Consider the following 13,020-nt stretch of genomic DNA (forward strand, 5'->3'; position numbering starts at 1 on the left):
TGCACAACAAAGGAAATAACAGAGTAAAAAAAGCAACATACAAAATGGGAGAAAATATTTGCAATCATATATCTGTCAAGGGGTCAATCTCAAATATATAAAGAACCCATATATCTCAATAATGAAAAAGCTAATAACCTGATTTAAAAATGGGCTAAGACCTTGAATAGACAGTTCTCCAAAGAAGATACACAAATAACCAACTGGTATATGGAAAACTGCTTCATGTCACTCATCATCAGGGAAATGCAAATCAAAATCACAATGTGATATCATTTCACATTTGTCAGGATAGCTACTATAAAAAAAAACAAAAACAAGTGTTGGTAAGGATATGGAGAAATTGGAACGCTTGCACACTGTTGGTGGGAATGCGAAATGCAGCCCCTATGAAAAACAGTATGGAGGTTCTTCAAAAAATTAAAAATAGTGCTACCATATGATCCAGCGATCCCACTGCTGGGTATACGTCCAAAGAAATTGAAATCAGGATCTGGAAGAGAGATTAGCACTCCCATGCTGGTAGCAGCACTATTCCTAATAGCCAAGATGTGGAAACAACCTGAACGTGGTATATACAGACAACAGAATACTATTTCGCCTTTCAAAAGGATATTCGACAATATGTCACAATGTGGATGAACCTTAAGGCCGCTTTACGAAGTGAAATAAGCCAGTCATAGAAAGATAAAATCCTACATGATTCCACTTACACGATCTGAAATAGTCAAACTCAGAATCACAGAGCAAAATGGTGCTTGCCGGGAGCTGGAGGGACAGAAAAACGGGGCGTTACTAACCGACGGGTATAAAGTTGCGGCCAAACAAGAGGAGTAAGCTCTAGAGATCCACGGTACAACACCCAGTAATACTGTATTGTGCACTTAAAATTTGTCATGAGGATAGATCTCGTGGTGAGCGTTACTATCACACTGAAAGAAAATTTTAAAAATATAATGAGAGAAAAGTGGTAATTCGCTAAGGCATTCATTCTGAAGTTCAAGAGGGTTGAAAGAACTGAGAAAACCCAACTCTCTCACTAGGCGAGGCATTGTTATTTAACTGAGCCATCTTGCTGGCTCTGGAGTCACCTCCCAGAACCACTGCATTATACAGTACCCATTAACACAGCACCGAGAGACAAAGAGTTCATGTCAAGCAGCTATAGCGTATGATGGAAATCTCAAAGCCACTTCCTCACTTATTCTGTAGCACGACCTTCCAAGGTGGGTGTTTGTGATTTCCGTTTTACAGATGAGCAAACTGAAGCTCAGAGAGGTGATGGGACATGGCCAGAGCCAGAATCAGCAGCTGGGGCTATCTGACCTTTTATCATGACTCTCAGCAAACGGGACTCGTTCTGCTCACCTCTCCTCTCATCCCTGCATCGACCAGCCACATCTCTCCAAAGGGCCAGGATTCCCTCCGGGACAGAACGGAGTTTTCCTGGAACTGTGGTTCTTTGTTTTTACTGACTGAACACAAGACAGTTCTGGAGTATTTCAGAAGCAGAATTATTTCTCTGCCCCGGGTCATGTTTTTGTGTTAGCCTGTCCTTCCAAAATGAAAGGGGTAAACATCAAAGCACTCAGTGCCGCCTTTTATTAGTAACTTGGCTATATTTTATGGTTTAGGGATTTGGCTTTTACTTCCTAGGAATTGCTCAAAACCAAAAGGGAACTTGGCACTGTCAGGAGGTTTCCGTGGGCCCCATTGTCCCTTCCCTCACTGGTCCTTTTGGAGCCTCTGCTCATTTCAGCAGGGAGCACCCCGGGAGGCCCCCGTAGGTGCAGGCCATGGCCACCTCAGGGCCCACCCTGCTCTCCCTCATGGCATTGGTCCAGTGAATACTTTCAACCAGGTATCAGGGGCTCCCCAGGACTATCTAGACCTGTAGGGAAGGTGCGGGAGGAACAGCCGCATACCCCTGCCTTCTGTGGGTTCGGGGTAGAGGAGCTGGAGTCAGCCAGCCCTGGGCTATCCAGTCCTGCCTACTTCACCAGAGCTTCCATTTCCCCATCTCCGAAATGGGCCAGCCGTCCCAGGACTGCATGGAATGACACAGACGAACGTGTTCCGGGAGCCGTCGAGTGCTGAGCCAACATAAGGGAATGGTGTTATTGCAGTCTGGGGGCAACCGCAAGATTTCTGCACACAAAGCAGCCAGGACACACCACGGTCCAGCATATAATCAGCTCCTTCACTATGTGGTTCTAACTGTACGAACTGCAGGATTTCAGAGGAAAGAAAGACCCGCGGGGGCCCCCAAGACGGCAGCTTGTCCCAAGCAGAATGAATCCTCCAAACCAGAAAGAGAAGGAGGTCAGAAGCCAGAGGCAGGGGAGGGAAGCGCCTGCTCTCTCCCTCTTGGCCTCTCTGCCTCTGGCCTGGAAAAGATCAGTCCCTGGGGATCTGCTACAGAGCAGGAGCTACTTCAGTAAAATCAATGAGCCACAAATAACAGGCCCTTCTGGGGTGAAGAGCTTGGACAGTGACTAGGGAAATCACCCTGCTAAAACACGTCCACCGACCTCACGTCTTCTTCAACTTTAGGTATGAGACAGCTCGAACCTGGGGGTCTGGCTTAAAGTCAGAGCCGGACTCAAAGGCCATATAGGGTCAGCTACCCAGGTGACCATCAGTGGGTGAATGAATAAACAGAATGTGGCATAGCCGTACAGTGGAATATTATTCAGCCTTGAAAAGGAAGGAAATTCCAGCACCTGCTACAGCATAGATGAACCTTGAGGCTGTTAGCTAAATATAAGCAGCCCGGCATAAAAGGACAAATATTGTATGATTCCACTTATATGAGGTATTGGAACAATCAAATTCATACAGACAGAAGGTAGAACAGTTGCCAGGAACTGAAGGAAGGGGGAATTATTTAATAGGTACAGGGCTTCAGTTTTGCGAAATAGAAAGCGTTCTGGGGCTGGAAGGTGGGGATGGTTGCATAACAAGGTGAACGTACTTAATGCCACTGAACCGTATGCTTAAAAATGCTAAAGATGATAGGGTGCCTGGATGGCTCAGTCTGTAGAGTGAGTGTAGTGTGACTCTTGGTCTCGTGGTCATGAGTTTGAGCCCCACATGGGGCATGGAGCCTACTTAAAAAAATGATTAAGGTGGCAAATTTTATGTGTTATTTTACCACAATTAAAACTTTTTTTATTTTTTTTAGATTTTATTTTGACAGAAAGAGCATGAGCAGGGGGGAGGGGCAGAGGGAATGGGAGAGGGAGAAGAGGCTCCCAGCAGAGCAGGGAGCCCCACGCAGGGCTCGATCCCAGGAACCTGGGGTCACAACCTGAGCCAAAGGCAGACACTTAACCGACTGAGCCACACAGGCGCCCCTAAAACTTTTTAAAAATCAGAAAAATAAGTCAAAATACCCCTGAAACCTTGAGGAAGGGACCACTGGAGACCCCCATCCGTCTCTCCATTAGTCCATCGTATGCCAGGAGCAGGGTTGGAGCATCACTTTGCAGGGGATGAATGGAAGGTGAGCTTTTAGAGGCTTGTTATATAGAAAATATAGGACATGTTTTTCTCCACTCCCAACTCACTCAGCACTTGCAGGAGGCACATGAGAGGCACCCAGGAACTGAGGCCTTCTGTGGAGAGGAGCAGAGTCCTGCCTCCCTCCAGAGCAGGCACTGGCGGGCTGAAATGACGGGCAACATTGCCCATGCCATTTACATCTGTGCGTGTGCGCAGGCGCGCTCCCTGCACGGAAGTTTGTAAGAGAATGTGTGCGTGACGCAGCTTTCCTGCACTGCGATCTGCATCCTCAGGACCCAGGCCAGAAGGGGCTTAAATAAAGATCTGTTACACTAAGCTGTTTATTCATGATGGTGCTTCATCTTAGTTTCATATTCTTTCAGGATCAGGATGCATCCATCCTTCTCTCGTATTGGACACAGACACCAGTGCAGTGCTGGGCCCAGAAATCATGTCTTTAGAATCATTGAATGGATACCTGTTGGGAGATGAACAGGCCCAAAGAATGCCTCGTCCCCGTTGTACCCTCCACCCACTCCTTATCCAACCCGCTGGCAGACATCTGAGGCTCCTTTAACTGATGAGCTAGCATGGCAAATTAATATGGACTGGGGCAGTGACAGATACCAGATGTTTCAACCCCTCAATAACCTGGGAACTTCTAACCTCTACCCAAATCATAAAGCAGTGCCCTTGCTGTAACACTGCAGATCTGTGAGTTAAGACATGCATGCAGGCATGTTGGAAACCAGCTTAGTGTTCACCAGTAGGCAGCTGGGTCAATAAAGTACGATACATTTGTGCAATAGACACCCTCAACATCCAGTAGACATGAAGTCATAGAAGAATAATGACATGGCATGAAGTCACCAGTTTAGTGTTTCAGATAAATGTATACATATTCTTTGCTCAGATATGCCCATAACATGTATGGGCACGCCTGTGTGTGTGTGCGTGTATACACAGTGTGTGTGCACGCATGCATGTGTGCATGTGGTCCCCAAACCAGCAGCAACACCAGGGAGCTTGTCAGATATGCACATTCTCACGCCCCACCCCAGACCTACTGAATCAAAAGATCTGGGACCCAGCCGTCTGGTTTCACAAGCCCCCCAGGTGATTCTTATCATACCCAAGTTTGAGAAGCCCTGACTCATGGCATTCCTGACACCGCTTTCCTTCCTTTGGACTCATTTGTGTCTCTTCTCCAGGCCCTGATCCAGCTGCCCCCCTATATCTCTCAGTGTGATGAGGTGCTGCAGTTCTTTGAGACAAGACCCGAGGACCTGAATCCCCCGAAAGAGTAAGTTGGTGTGCGGACTTCCCCAAAGTGTACCCTCACGGCTGTCCCTGCTCCCAGGCCGGCCCCAAGAGGAATTGGAATAGAACAAGTGAAAAATTCAGCTTGACCACCCTGATTGAGCCCTTGTGGGACCTTGCTCCATGTGGCCCGCACAGGGGAAGGAAGCTGGCTCACGCATGGAGAGTGGTGGAAGCGGGAGCCTGGATGCCCTTGCGGTGGGGCCTTGCCCACAAGGGTGAATGTGCTCGTGACCGTGAGGGATATGAATGAATGAGTGACAAGACCTGCTCGAGGTCTCAGCGCTCGTGAGTGACAGGGCCAGGGCCAGAATTTGATCCTGGTCATCCAGGGTCTAACACTGTCCCCAAATGTTCACCCCAGCCCCTGCAGCAGACAGAAAACACTTCCAGGTGCCTGTCTGTGCGTAGCCAGTGGTCCTGGCAGCCCAGGCATGCTGCAGAGACTCTCCCTACTGCCTGCTGGCTTTACACATCAGGAGTTGATGGCACCAATGGCCCTGCCAGCCCGAAACACTGACCTACTCATAGCGCTTTTTTAGAAAGTTTAATTGTGGGGGAAACCACCATGCGTGTCTGCAGAGAGAAGAGTTCTCTATAATGGAGCAGTCGCAGGGCTGGGGGGCGGGGGGTGGGGACCAGCCCACAGGTGCGGGGCAGTCTGGGGTCATAGGGGCCAGAGCCAGCACCTATTGGGAAGGGCTGAGAAGTGCCAGACAGTCTCTTTGGCCAGAGAGAGAGAGCAGGTGCAGGTGCACGCGCACACATGTACACACAACTAGAAGCCACCAAAAATACAAAACGTAGCCTAGACTATACCAAAGAAAGCACGAAGTATCAGCCGTGATAAGCTAACAGCATCGTGCTGGAGTATATGTATCTAGTTCCAAGAGGCTTCCTGTAAAGAAGGAAAAGGTTCCAATCTCTCTGTCCCTTCCCTGCTATATGACCTTGAACAAGTGTCTTGACTTCTCTGGGCTTCTGTTTCCTCATCAGTAAAGTGGTCTTGGCTAACCTCGATCTCATCTTGGTTGTGAGGATTAAACACCATCCTGCCTATAAAGGAGAGCCTGGTGCATGGCAGGTACTTACTTACCTGGTGAGGCCTTCCTGTCTTTAAGCCAGGCTTTGATGTGGAAGGAAGGTGGGAAGGTTGCTGAGGGCCCAGGGGGTGGCTCTGGGGCCACAGCAGGCAGTCAGTCTCAGGTGGGCCTTGGTTGTTGGTTGAGGGAGTAATGAAATAGCAACGAAACAGCTGGTCCCTTGGTCAGGATCCTGAAGCTCATACCTGAGTTAGGGCTAAAGATGGAAACTGGGGGTCGTTCCCGGCAGTCTTTAGGGAGACAGAAGATGGATTCCAAATGGTGCTGTTAAAGGAAGGTTTTTTTTGCTGCCATGCATAGGAAAACTTGGGACCGTCCCAAGCATGTCACACAGAGAAGATGATGTGCCTGGTGAGCCCACACATGCTGCTGCTTGATCCCAAGAGCCCCCCGCTGCCCCTAACTGCCGGCTCCGGCCAGGACAGCAAGACAACCAGCAGGAATATATGGCAGGCAGGAGCCTAGGACTTCAAGGAGCCCAGACCGTGGCTCAGGTCCAGACATTGAGGGCAACTCAGGCAGATGGTGCTTTACACAGAGGCAGCCCTGAGGGACCTCCGTGGGGGTGTCTTGGAGCTGGCCGCTAAGAAGGAGACTTCACCTACAGGCCAGGCCAGGATTTGGTCAGGAGAGTGGGCCCCAGCTGGGATCCTTGGGTTCTGATGTTGGGTGAGGTGCTTCATTTCTCTGGGTCTCCGTGTCTCCACCTGTGAAATGGAGGAACCCTCAAGGATTATTATGAACATTCATCGGGTGAGTCCAGATACAGCACTCTGACCAACACTCTGTACCCAGTAAGTGCCAGTAAACGTGAGCCGCACAGGGGCAATGAAGTTTAGCCCCACTGAGGTAATGCGTGGCCAGGGGACAGCACGACCGACCAGCGCGGCCCAGCACTGGGGCCAGGCCCTGCTGCTCCTCCCAAGTGCACAGCAGTGCAGCCCCAGGCTCAGGGGATTGGCTTAGCCCCCTCACCCTCTCCCACGAAGCCCACAATGACAGGGACAGGGTCATTACATGGTGGTGAAAAAGCCAGACTTGAAAATTAGACTGAACTTGACATTTCTCCAAAGAAGATACACAAATGGCCAATAAGCAGAGAAGAGAAGAAGCTGCTCAGCATCGTTAGCCATCAGGAAATGTGAATCCAAACCACACCCGCTGGATTGGCTAGAACCAAAAAGCAGAGAGCAGCGAGTGTTGTCGAAGATGTGAAGAAACTGGCATCGGCGTGCGCTGCGGACGGGCTCGTAAGATGGTACAGCTGCTATGGAAGACAGCCTGGCAGTTCCTCAAAAAGTGAAACCGAGAGTTACCATGTGACCTGGCATTCCATTCCAGGATAGAACCAAGAGAAATAAAAATATACGTCCACACAAAAACCTGTGTACACATTCACAGAAGCAGGATTCCTAAGAGCCAAAAATGTGGAAACAACCCAGTGCCTCTCAGCTGATGAACACGTCAGCCAAGTGTGGTTTACCCACACAACGGGGTTTTATTCAGCCATAAGAAGGAATAAAATACTCATCTGTGGTACAAGGTGCTCGGCCCTTGAAAACACGCCACCCGAAAGAAGCCAGCCTCAAAGAGCCTCGTACTATATGATCCCATTCATATAAAACGTCCAGAATAGACAAATGTTAGTATCAATAGCAAATTAGTATCTGCCAGCAGTTGGGGGGAGTGTGAACAGCAAGTGACTGTTTCTAGGTACCGGGTTTCTCTTTGGAATGATGAATATTTTCTGGAATTAGACAGTGGTGATGATTACACAACCTTGTGAATATGCTAAAAACCAGTGAACTCTACACTTCAGCAGAATGAATTTTATAGTGCATGATTTATAGCTCAATTTTTAAAAGTTAGGTAGATCTGGGTTCAGCTTGCACCTTGCTAGCTGTGTAGCCTTAGGCAAGTTACCTAACCTCTCTGGGCCTCGTTTTCCTCACCCAGAAAATGGGCATTAAAAGAGCACTTATTTCCAAGGGTTATTATGAGCATTAAATGAGTGAACTAAAAGTACCCAGCCAGGGTACTTGCACAGGGTAATAACATTTAGTAATTATTAGCTAATGTTACTACTGCCACAACATTTGTCTCAACCCAACCATCCGGTCACCTCCCTTTTCCCTTTATAATATAGGAAACCTTTTTACTAATGGGATACTTTACTTATAAGTATTTTGTAATTCCTGATTTGTAATATTGTATTGGTAATGCAGTTGTGTGTATAAATTCCAATGTGGTTGACAAATAACAAGGGAGTCGGTACTCATTATTCTGTATGAATCCTAGCCCACAGTAGTGTTCTCTATGTCACGGCGAGAGAGGTGTGTTTTATTTACTGATATCTAGACTTCTACCCAGTTTTCATGCGTTCCACTTACACTTACCCCCGAGAGCTTTCTGCTCCATGAGTACAGCTCAGGGCAGCCCTAAGAAGTGGGGCAGGGTCTCTGCTGTGCCTGCCGAGGTGGGCATCAGGCTCTGTGCAACATGGGGGCCTAATGTTTTCATATTGCATGCCCCCACATCAACCCCTCCCTAGGGCCCCCTACTCTGCAAATAGAGTAGACATGTTGGTCCCCAGGGGGCCAGAGCACTTACAGGGCAAAGGGAGAAAATTAAGAGGAATTCTTTCTTTTTCAAAGAATCTGGGTCCCTGGGGCTGCCTCTGATTGTATTCGTTCACTGGAGATGTTGTGGGATGGAGAATCTGTTTCCTAATGGAATAACTCATGTCACTGTGTAACACTACTGACTCGTTACTCTCTCCCATCCCCTTCTTTCCTGTGCAGGGAGCATGTTGGGAAAAAGAAATCTGGTAAGAATATTTTGCATTTTCATTCTTTCAATGTTCAACATACCCCTGCTGAGCACCTCTGATCGCCAGGCCCTGGGCACTGCCTGAGGGATACAGCATGTGACTGGGTGGATGGATGGATGGATGGATGGACGGATGCTTGGTTGATTGGTTGATATTCCAGCCTGTTTCCCAGAAAAAGAATTGGAGGTTGTTGCATCCTATACCAAAAAGGTACAGCCTGGGTAAGACCTGCTGTCTTTCCCTGAGAATGCCTCAGAGGAGTGGGGGAGCCTGACACCCCCTGACCAGACGTAGAGGGTTAGGTACCTCTGCTCTGCTGTGGACAGAGGAATGTGGTGCCTCACAGCTGAGAGCATTCTTCCCAGGTGTTGGAAGGGGTCAAAAAAGAAGAGACGCTGGGTCTTGAAGAGTGAGCAGGAGCTTTCCACAGAGCGAAGGGCGGTTGGGGTTGAGGAGAGGTGTACAAGTGGGAGGCCCAGCCTCTGTGCTTCCCTTAGTCAGCCACTGTTCTGGGCAGTAACGGCCACTCTTTCCAGCACCTCTGGCGCTCGCTCCCTTCTCCCGAGCATCAGTGCCCTCCCTTCCCAGCCTCCCTGTCCACCCTGGAAGGCACAGCTCTTCTCTCTAGAGCAATGATGGAGAAAGAGAAGGTGGGGATTCGGGTATGCACAAAGGAATGACTCAGTCTTTGCAGGCCTGGGGTTGACAACTTTAGATTCACAACAGTCTGACCTTTCCTTCCAGCACCCCAGGATTATCCGCCCCCACCCCACATCTGCAAAGTCCCCTGCCCGCAACCCCCACACCTGGAGCCAGCGTGGTCTTCAGAGCTTCCAGAAGTCTAAGTTCTTATATGCATCTAGGACTCCGGGAAGATTGAGGGCATTGATAATGATGTAGGGAAAGAGGGGCCAAGCAGAGATCCTGGATGTGAAAAAGCATGCCTCCTCTCATGGCCCTCAGTTCTCTCATCTGTAAAATGGGGATAATAATAGTAATCTGTCTTGGAGGATTATTATAGGATTTATAGTAATATGTACAAAGCACTTAGAACAATGCCTGGCATATTTTAAGTGCTACATGTTTCCTGCTGTCTCTATACTGCTACCATTAATTCAAAGCACATGGGCATCCCTGTCCAAATTCAATGCCTCTGGTCCCTTTACGGCCCCCTGGGTACAAGGCCTCTGGTCAGCTTTATAGGGCCCCAGCCATTCTAGCAAGGAAGAGTGGGGAGGAGCTGGGTCTCTTTCCCTCAAGGTCTGGCGTCTGGAATGAACGCCCTCCTTTTCCCAACCAGTCTGTTTACAGCTCCACTTTCGGGTTTTATAGGTACTGGCCGGGGCTATGGCATCCTGTTAAAGCTGCAAATGGTCCTTGAGCTCTGAGCATAATGATATGTTTCTTAGAAAAGAACAGAGAGGAAAAGAGGCACAGCCACTCTTGGGCAGGTCACAGAGTTTCTGGCTTTGAGTGTGCAGAGACATTCCTGGAGGGAACGGCTAAAGGAGAAGAGGAAAGAGACAGCTCTGGTTTGCAAAAACCAAAGTGTCCAGTCAGAACAGGCTTGATGAGGGGACTGGTCCGGAAAAGAGAAGAGGTTCTAATTTGTGGTGACGACTATTACATCATTCACCTGCAATGATGGGGGATGGATTTATTTATAGTTCAGCTGGATGGAAAATAGCATCTTTCTTCATTCAGGCTAAAGGCCCATGCTGGAATTAGCCTTATTTTCTTATCTGACCTTTGAACACTTCCTTTATGTGAGAACTGGCCTTCTTGATTGACTGTAAAAGGGATTTAAGGTTGACAGCCCAAACCCTGAGATTTCTGTGCCAGAACTCTGAATTGGAGAAAGCTCATTGGTCTCCAGAATTTGCCAGTCATGGCCAGCTGGCTGGCTCCTGCAGACTTGGGCTAATGGGGGCTCAACTTTTGCTCACCCAGCAGGAAAAAGTCCTCCCACCAAATTTAAGAGGTCATCTGATTATTTAAAGAGCACCTTTCTTCTTGATTTTTCTACCCTTTACTTATTTCAGTATTCTCTAATTTACTGGCTTTCAGCAAGACTGGCAGTATAGTGAATTTCTGGAAAGAAAATCCCACTTTATCATTACTCACTATATTAGTCTGGCTTGAGCTGCCATAACGAAAATACTATTGAATGAGTGGCTTAAACAACAGAAACTTACTTCCTCACAAGTACAGAGCCTGGAAGTCAGAGATCAAGGTGCCAGCACCATCAGGTTCTGCCAAGAGCCCTCTTCCTGGCTTCTAGACTGCTGCCTTCTCACTGTGTCCTCCTATGGCAGAGAAAGAGCAAGAACAAGCTCTCTGGTGTCTCTTCTAGTAAGGGCACTGTCCCCATCATGGGGGCCTCACCCTCATGACCTCATCTGAACCTAATTACCTCTCAGAGGCCCACCTCCAAATGCCATCCTGTGAGAGTTAAGGCTTCAGCATATGAATTTTGGAGGGACAAAATGCAGTCCATGCAGTTATCTTTAAAATTCAAGACATGTCATCATGAATACAAACATGCCAGTTAGAAGGTTCTATGGTACCTCAGGCACTGTACCTCTTGAGAATATTTTATAGCGCTTCCTCAGTATTAAAATCACCCTTCCACTGTCAAATCTCTCTGCTGACCGGTTTGTTCTCTTATTCCTGCTGGACCACAAGGATGACGTTCCTTACATAGGAATACTTAGATATCAAGCTTGCAGCTCCTAGTGCTTAGCTACCTGCGTCAACTTCCAGGTATTGCTATTACTATGCATGATAGAGCTTGGGCGCAATATCACTGTCCACCAGTAGGTGTCTCCACCTAGCGCCTAACTGGCCTGAAGCCTAGTTTGAGAATCCTGGTCAAACGAATGATGTTTTCATAAACTGCGTGCTCTGGGTAAAATGAAGGCAGAAGAACTGGTGCTGGGAAAGCAGCCCCAAGCACTCTCTTCCAAACCACTTAAGGGCAGGAACTTCTCTGTAAAAAGCTGTTGTCTTAGAAGAACATGGAGAGGTCGGACACAGACGTGGCCCCTAGCGAGTCTTTGAGGAAGTGCGGCCCCGAGCCCTGTGCTCAATAGCAGATCTGCTCGAACTAGCCCAGAGTCCTAAACCTTGCTCCCTGACCTCCGCATTGCCTGCATTGGTGTCTCATTTGCAGTGAGTCCCGTGATTTTCTGATTCTGTCACTGCTCTTCATTCTCCCAAACCCCCTTGGCAGCCTGGTTGGGAGAGTTGGTGCAGAAATGAGTAGATCAGTCCATTGATCAGAATCCTGAAAACTGGATGTGGTACAAATGTACCACCATCAGTTGTTCAGACTGAGTGGCAACGATGAGCTTTCTGGACCGAGTAACCAGACTTGACCCTGACTCCATCAAAGCTCTGTCCCTGCCTAGAGGCAAGAAGGAGTCATCTTTGGTTGCCCATGAGATGGACAGGTACCTGCTTTAACTGTTAGCATTGTGTGCTCTTAGGAGGAGGCCTGGAGCCATGCAAAGCAGAAGAGTTTCTAGAATTTTCCCTTTGTTGATTCACTCCACAAATATCCATTGAGTGTCTGTGCTAAGTGCTGAGAGAACAAGACAGACACAGTTATTGATTAAATGTTTATTAAGTACCTACTGTATGCCTGACAGTGCTCTAAGCCTCTAGGGAATGCAAAGGTAAATAAGATGTGAGAAGTATTCTTACAGTCTGGTAGAAAAAATAGATGGTAAACAAAATAAAATATTGCAAGTGCTCTAAAGGAAAGCATTTAAATTTATTTCTGGGGTAAGAAGTCCTTTAAAGGTGAGTTTTAGAATATTCATTTTTTTCCTTCAGATATTTATTGAGCCTAGTAGGTACCATCCACATTCTAGGCCAGGGGTTGGCAAACTTTTTCTCTAGTGGGCTGGATAGTAAAATTTCAGTGTTTGCAGGCCACATACAGGCCCTGTCAATAATAATAATAATTTTTCCTCTTCCTCTCATTCTCCTTTACAACCCTTTAAAAATACAAAAGCTTTCCTGGAGTGCCTGGGTGGCTCAGTCAGTTAGGCATCCAACTCTTAATCTCAGGGTCCTGAGTTCAAGCCCCACACTGGGCTCCACGCCCAGCGTGGCGCCCACCTTAAAAAAAAAAATCTTTCCGAATTCCCCTTGTACCAAAACAGACCATGGGCCCGTGAGCCTTTGGATAGGGAATCCAACAGTAAACAGGAGCCTGAGTCCCTGCACTCATGGGGCTTATGTTCTAGAGTGGAAAGA

At 47.9% G+C, this 13,020-nt stretch overlaps 1 protein-coding gene across 1 annotated transcript in view; it reads left to right on the forward strand.

Moving 5' to 3' along the window:
* SH3PXD2B (SH3 and PX domains 2B) overlaps positions 1 to 13,020 on the forward strand; it is a 101,165-nt gene that overhangs the window by 55,317 nt on the left and 32,828 nt on the right. Inside the window, exons 5-6 of the mRNA XM_027606906.2 lie at positions 4,716 to 4,807; positions 8,729 to 8,754. Of these exons, the coding sequence (XP_027462707.1) occupies positions 4,716 to 4,807; positions 8,729 to 8,754 (118 nt within the window). The remainder of the gene's footprint in view (positions 1 to 4,715; positions 4,808 to 8,728; positions 8,755 to 13,020) is intronic.

This window comes from Zalophus californianus, chromosome 5 (assembly GCF_009762305.2).
Source record: "Zalophus californianus isolate mZalCal1 chromosome 5, mZalCal1.pri.v2, whole genome shotgun sequence".
Taxonomy (NCBI): domain Eukaryota; kingdom Metazoa; phylum Chordata; class Mammalia; order Carnivora; family Otariidae; genus Zalophus; species Zalophus californianus.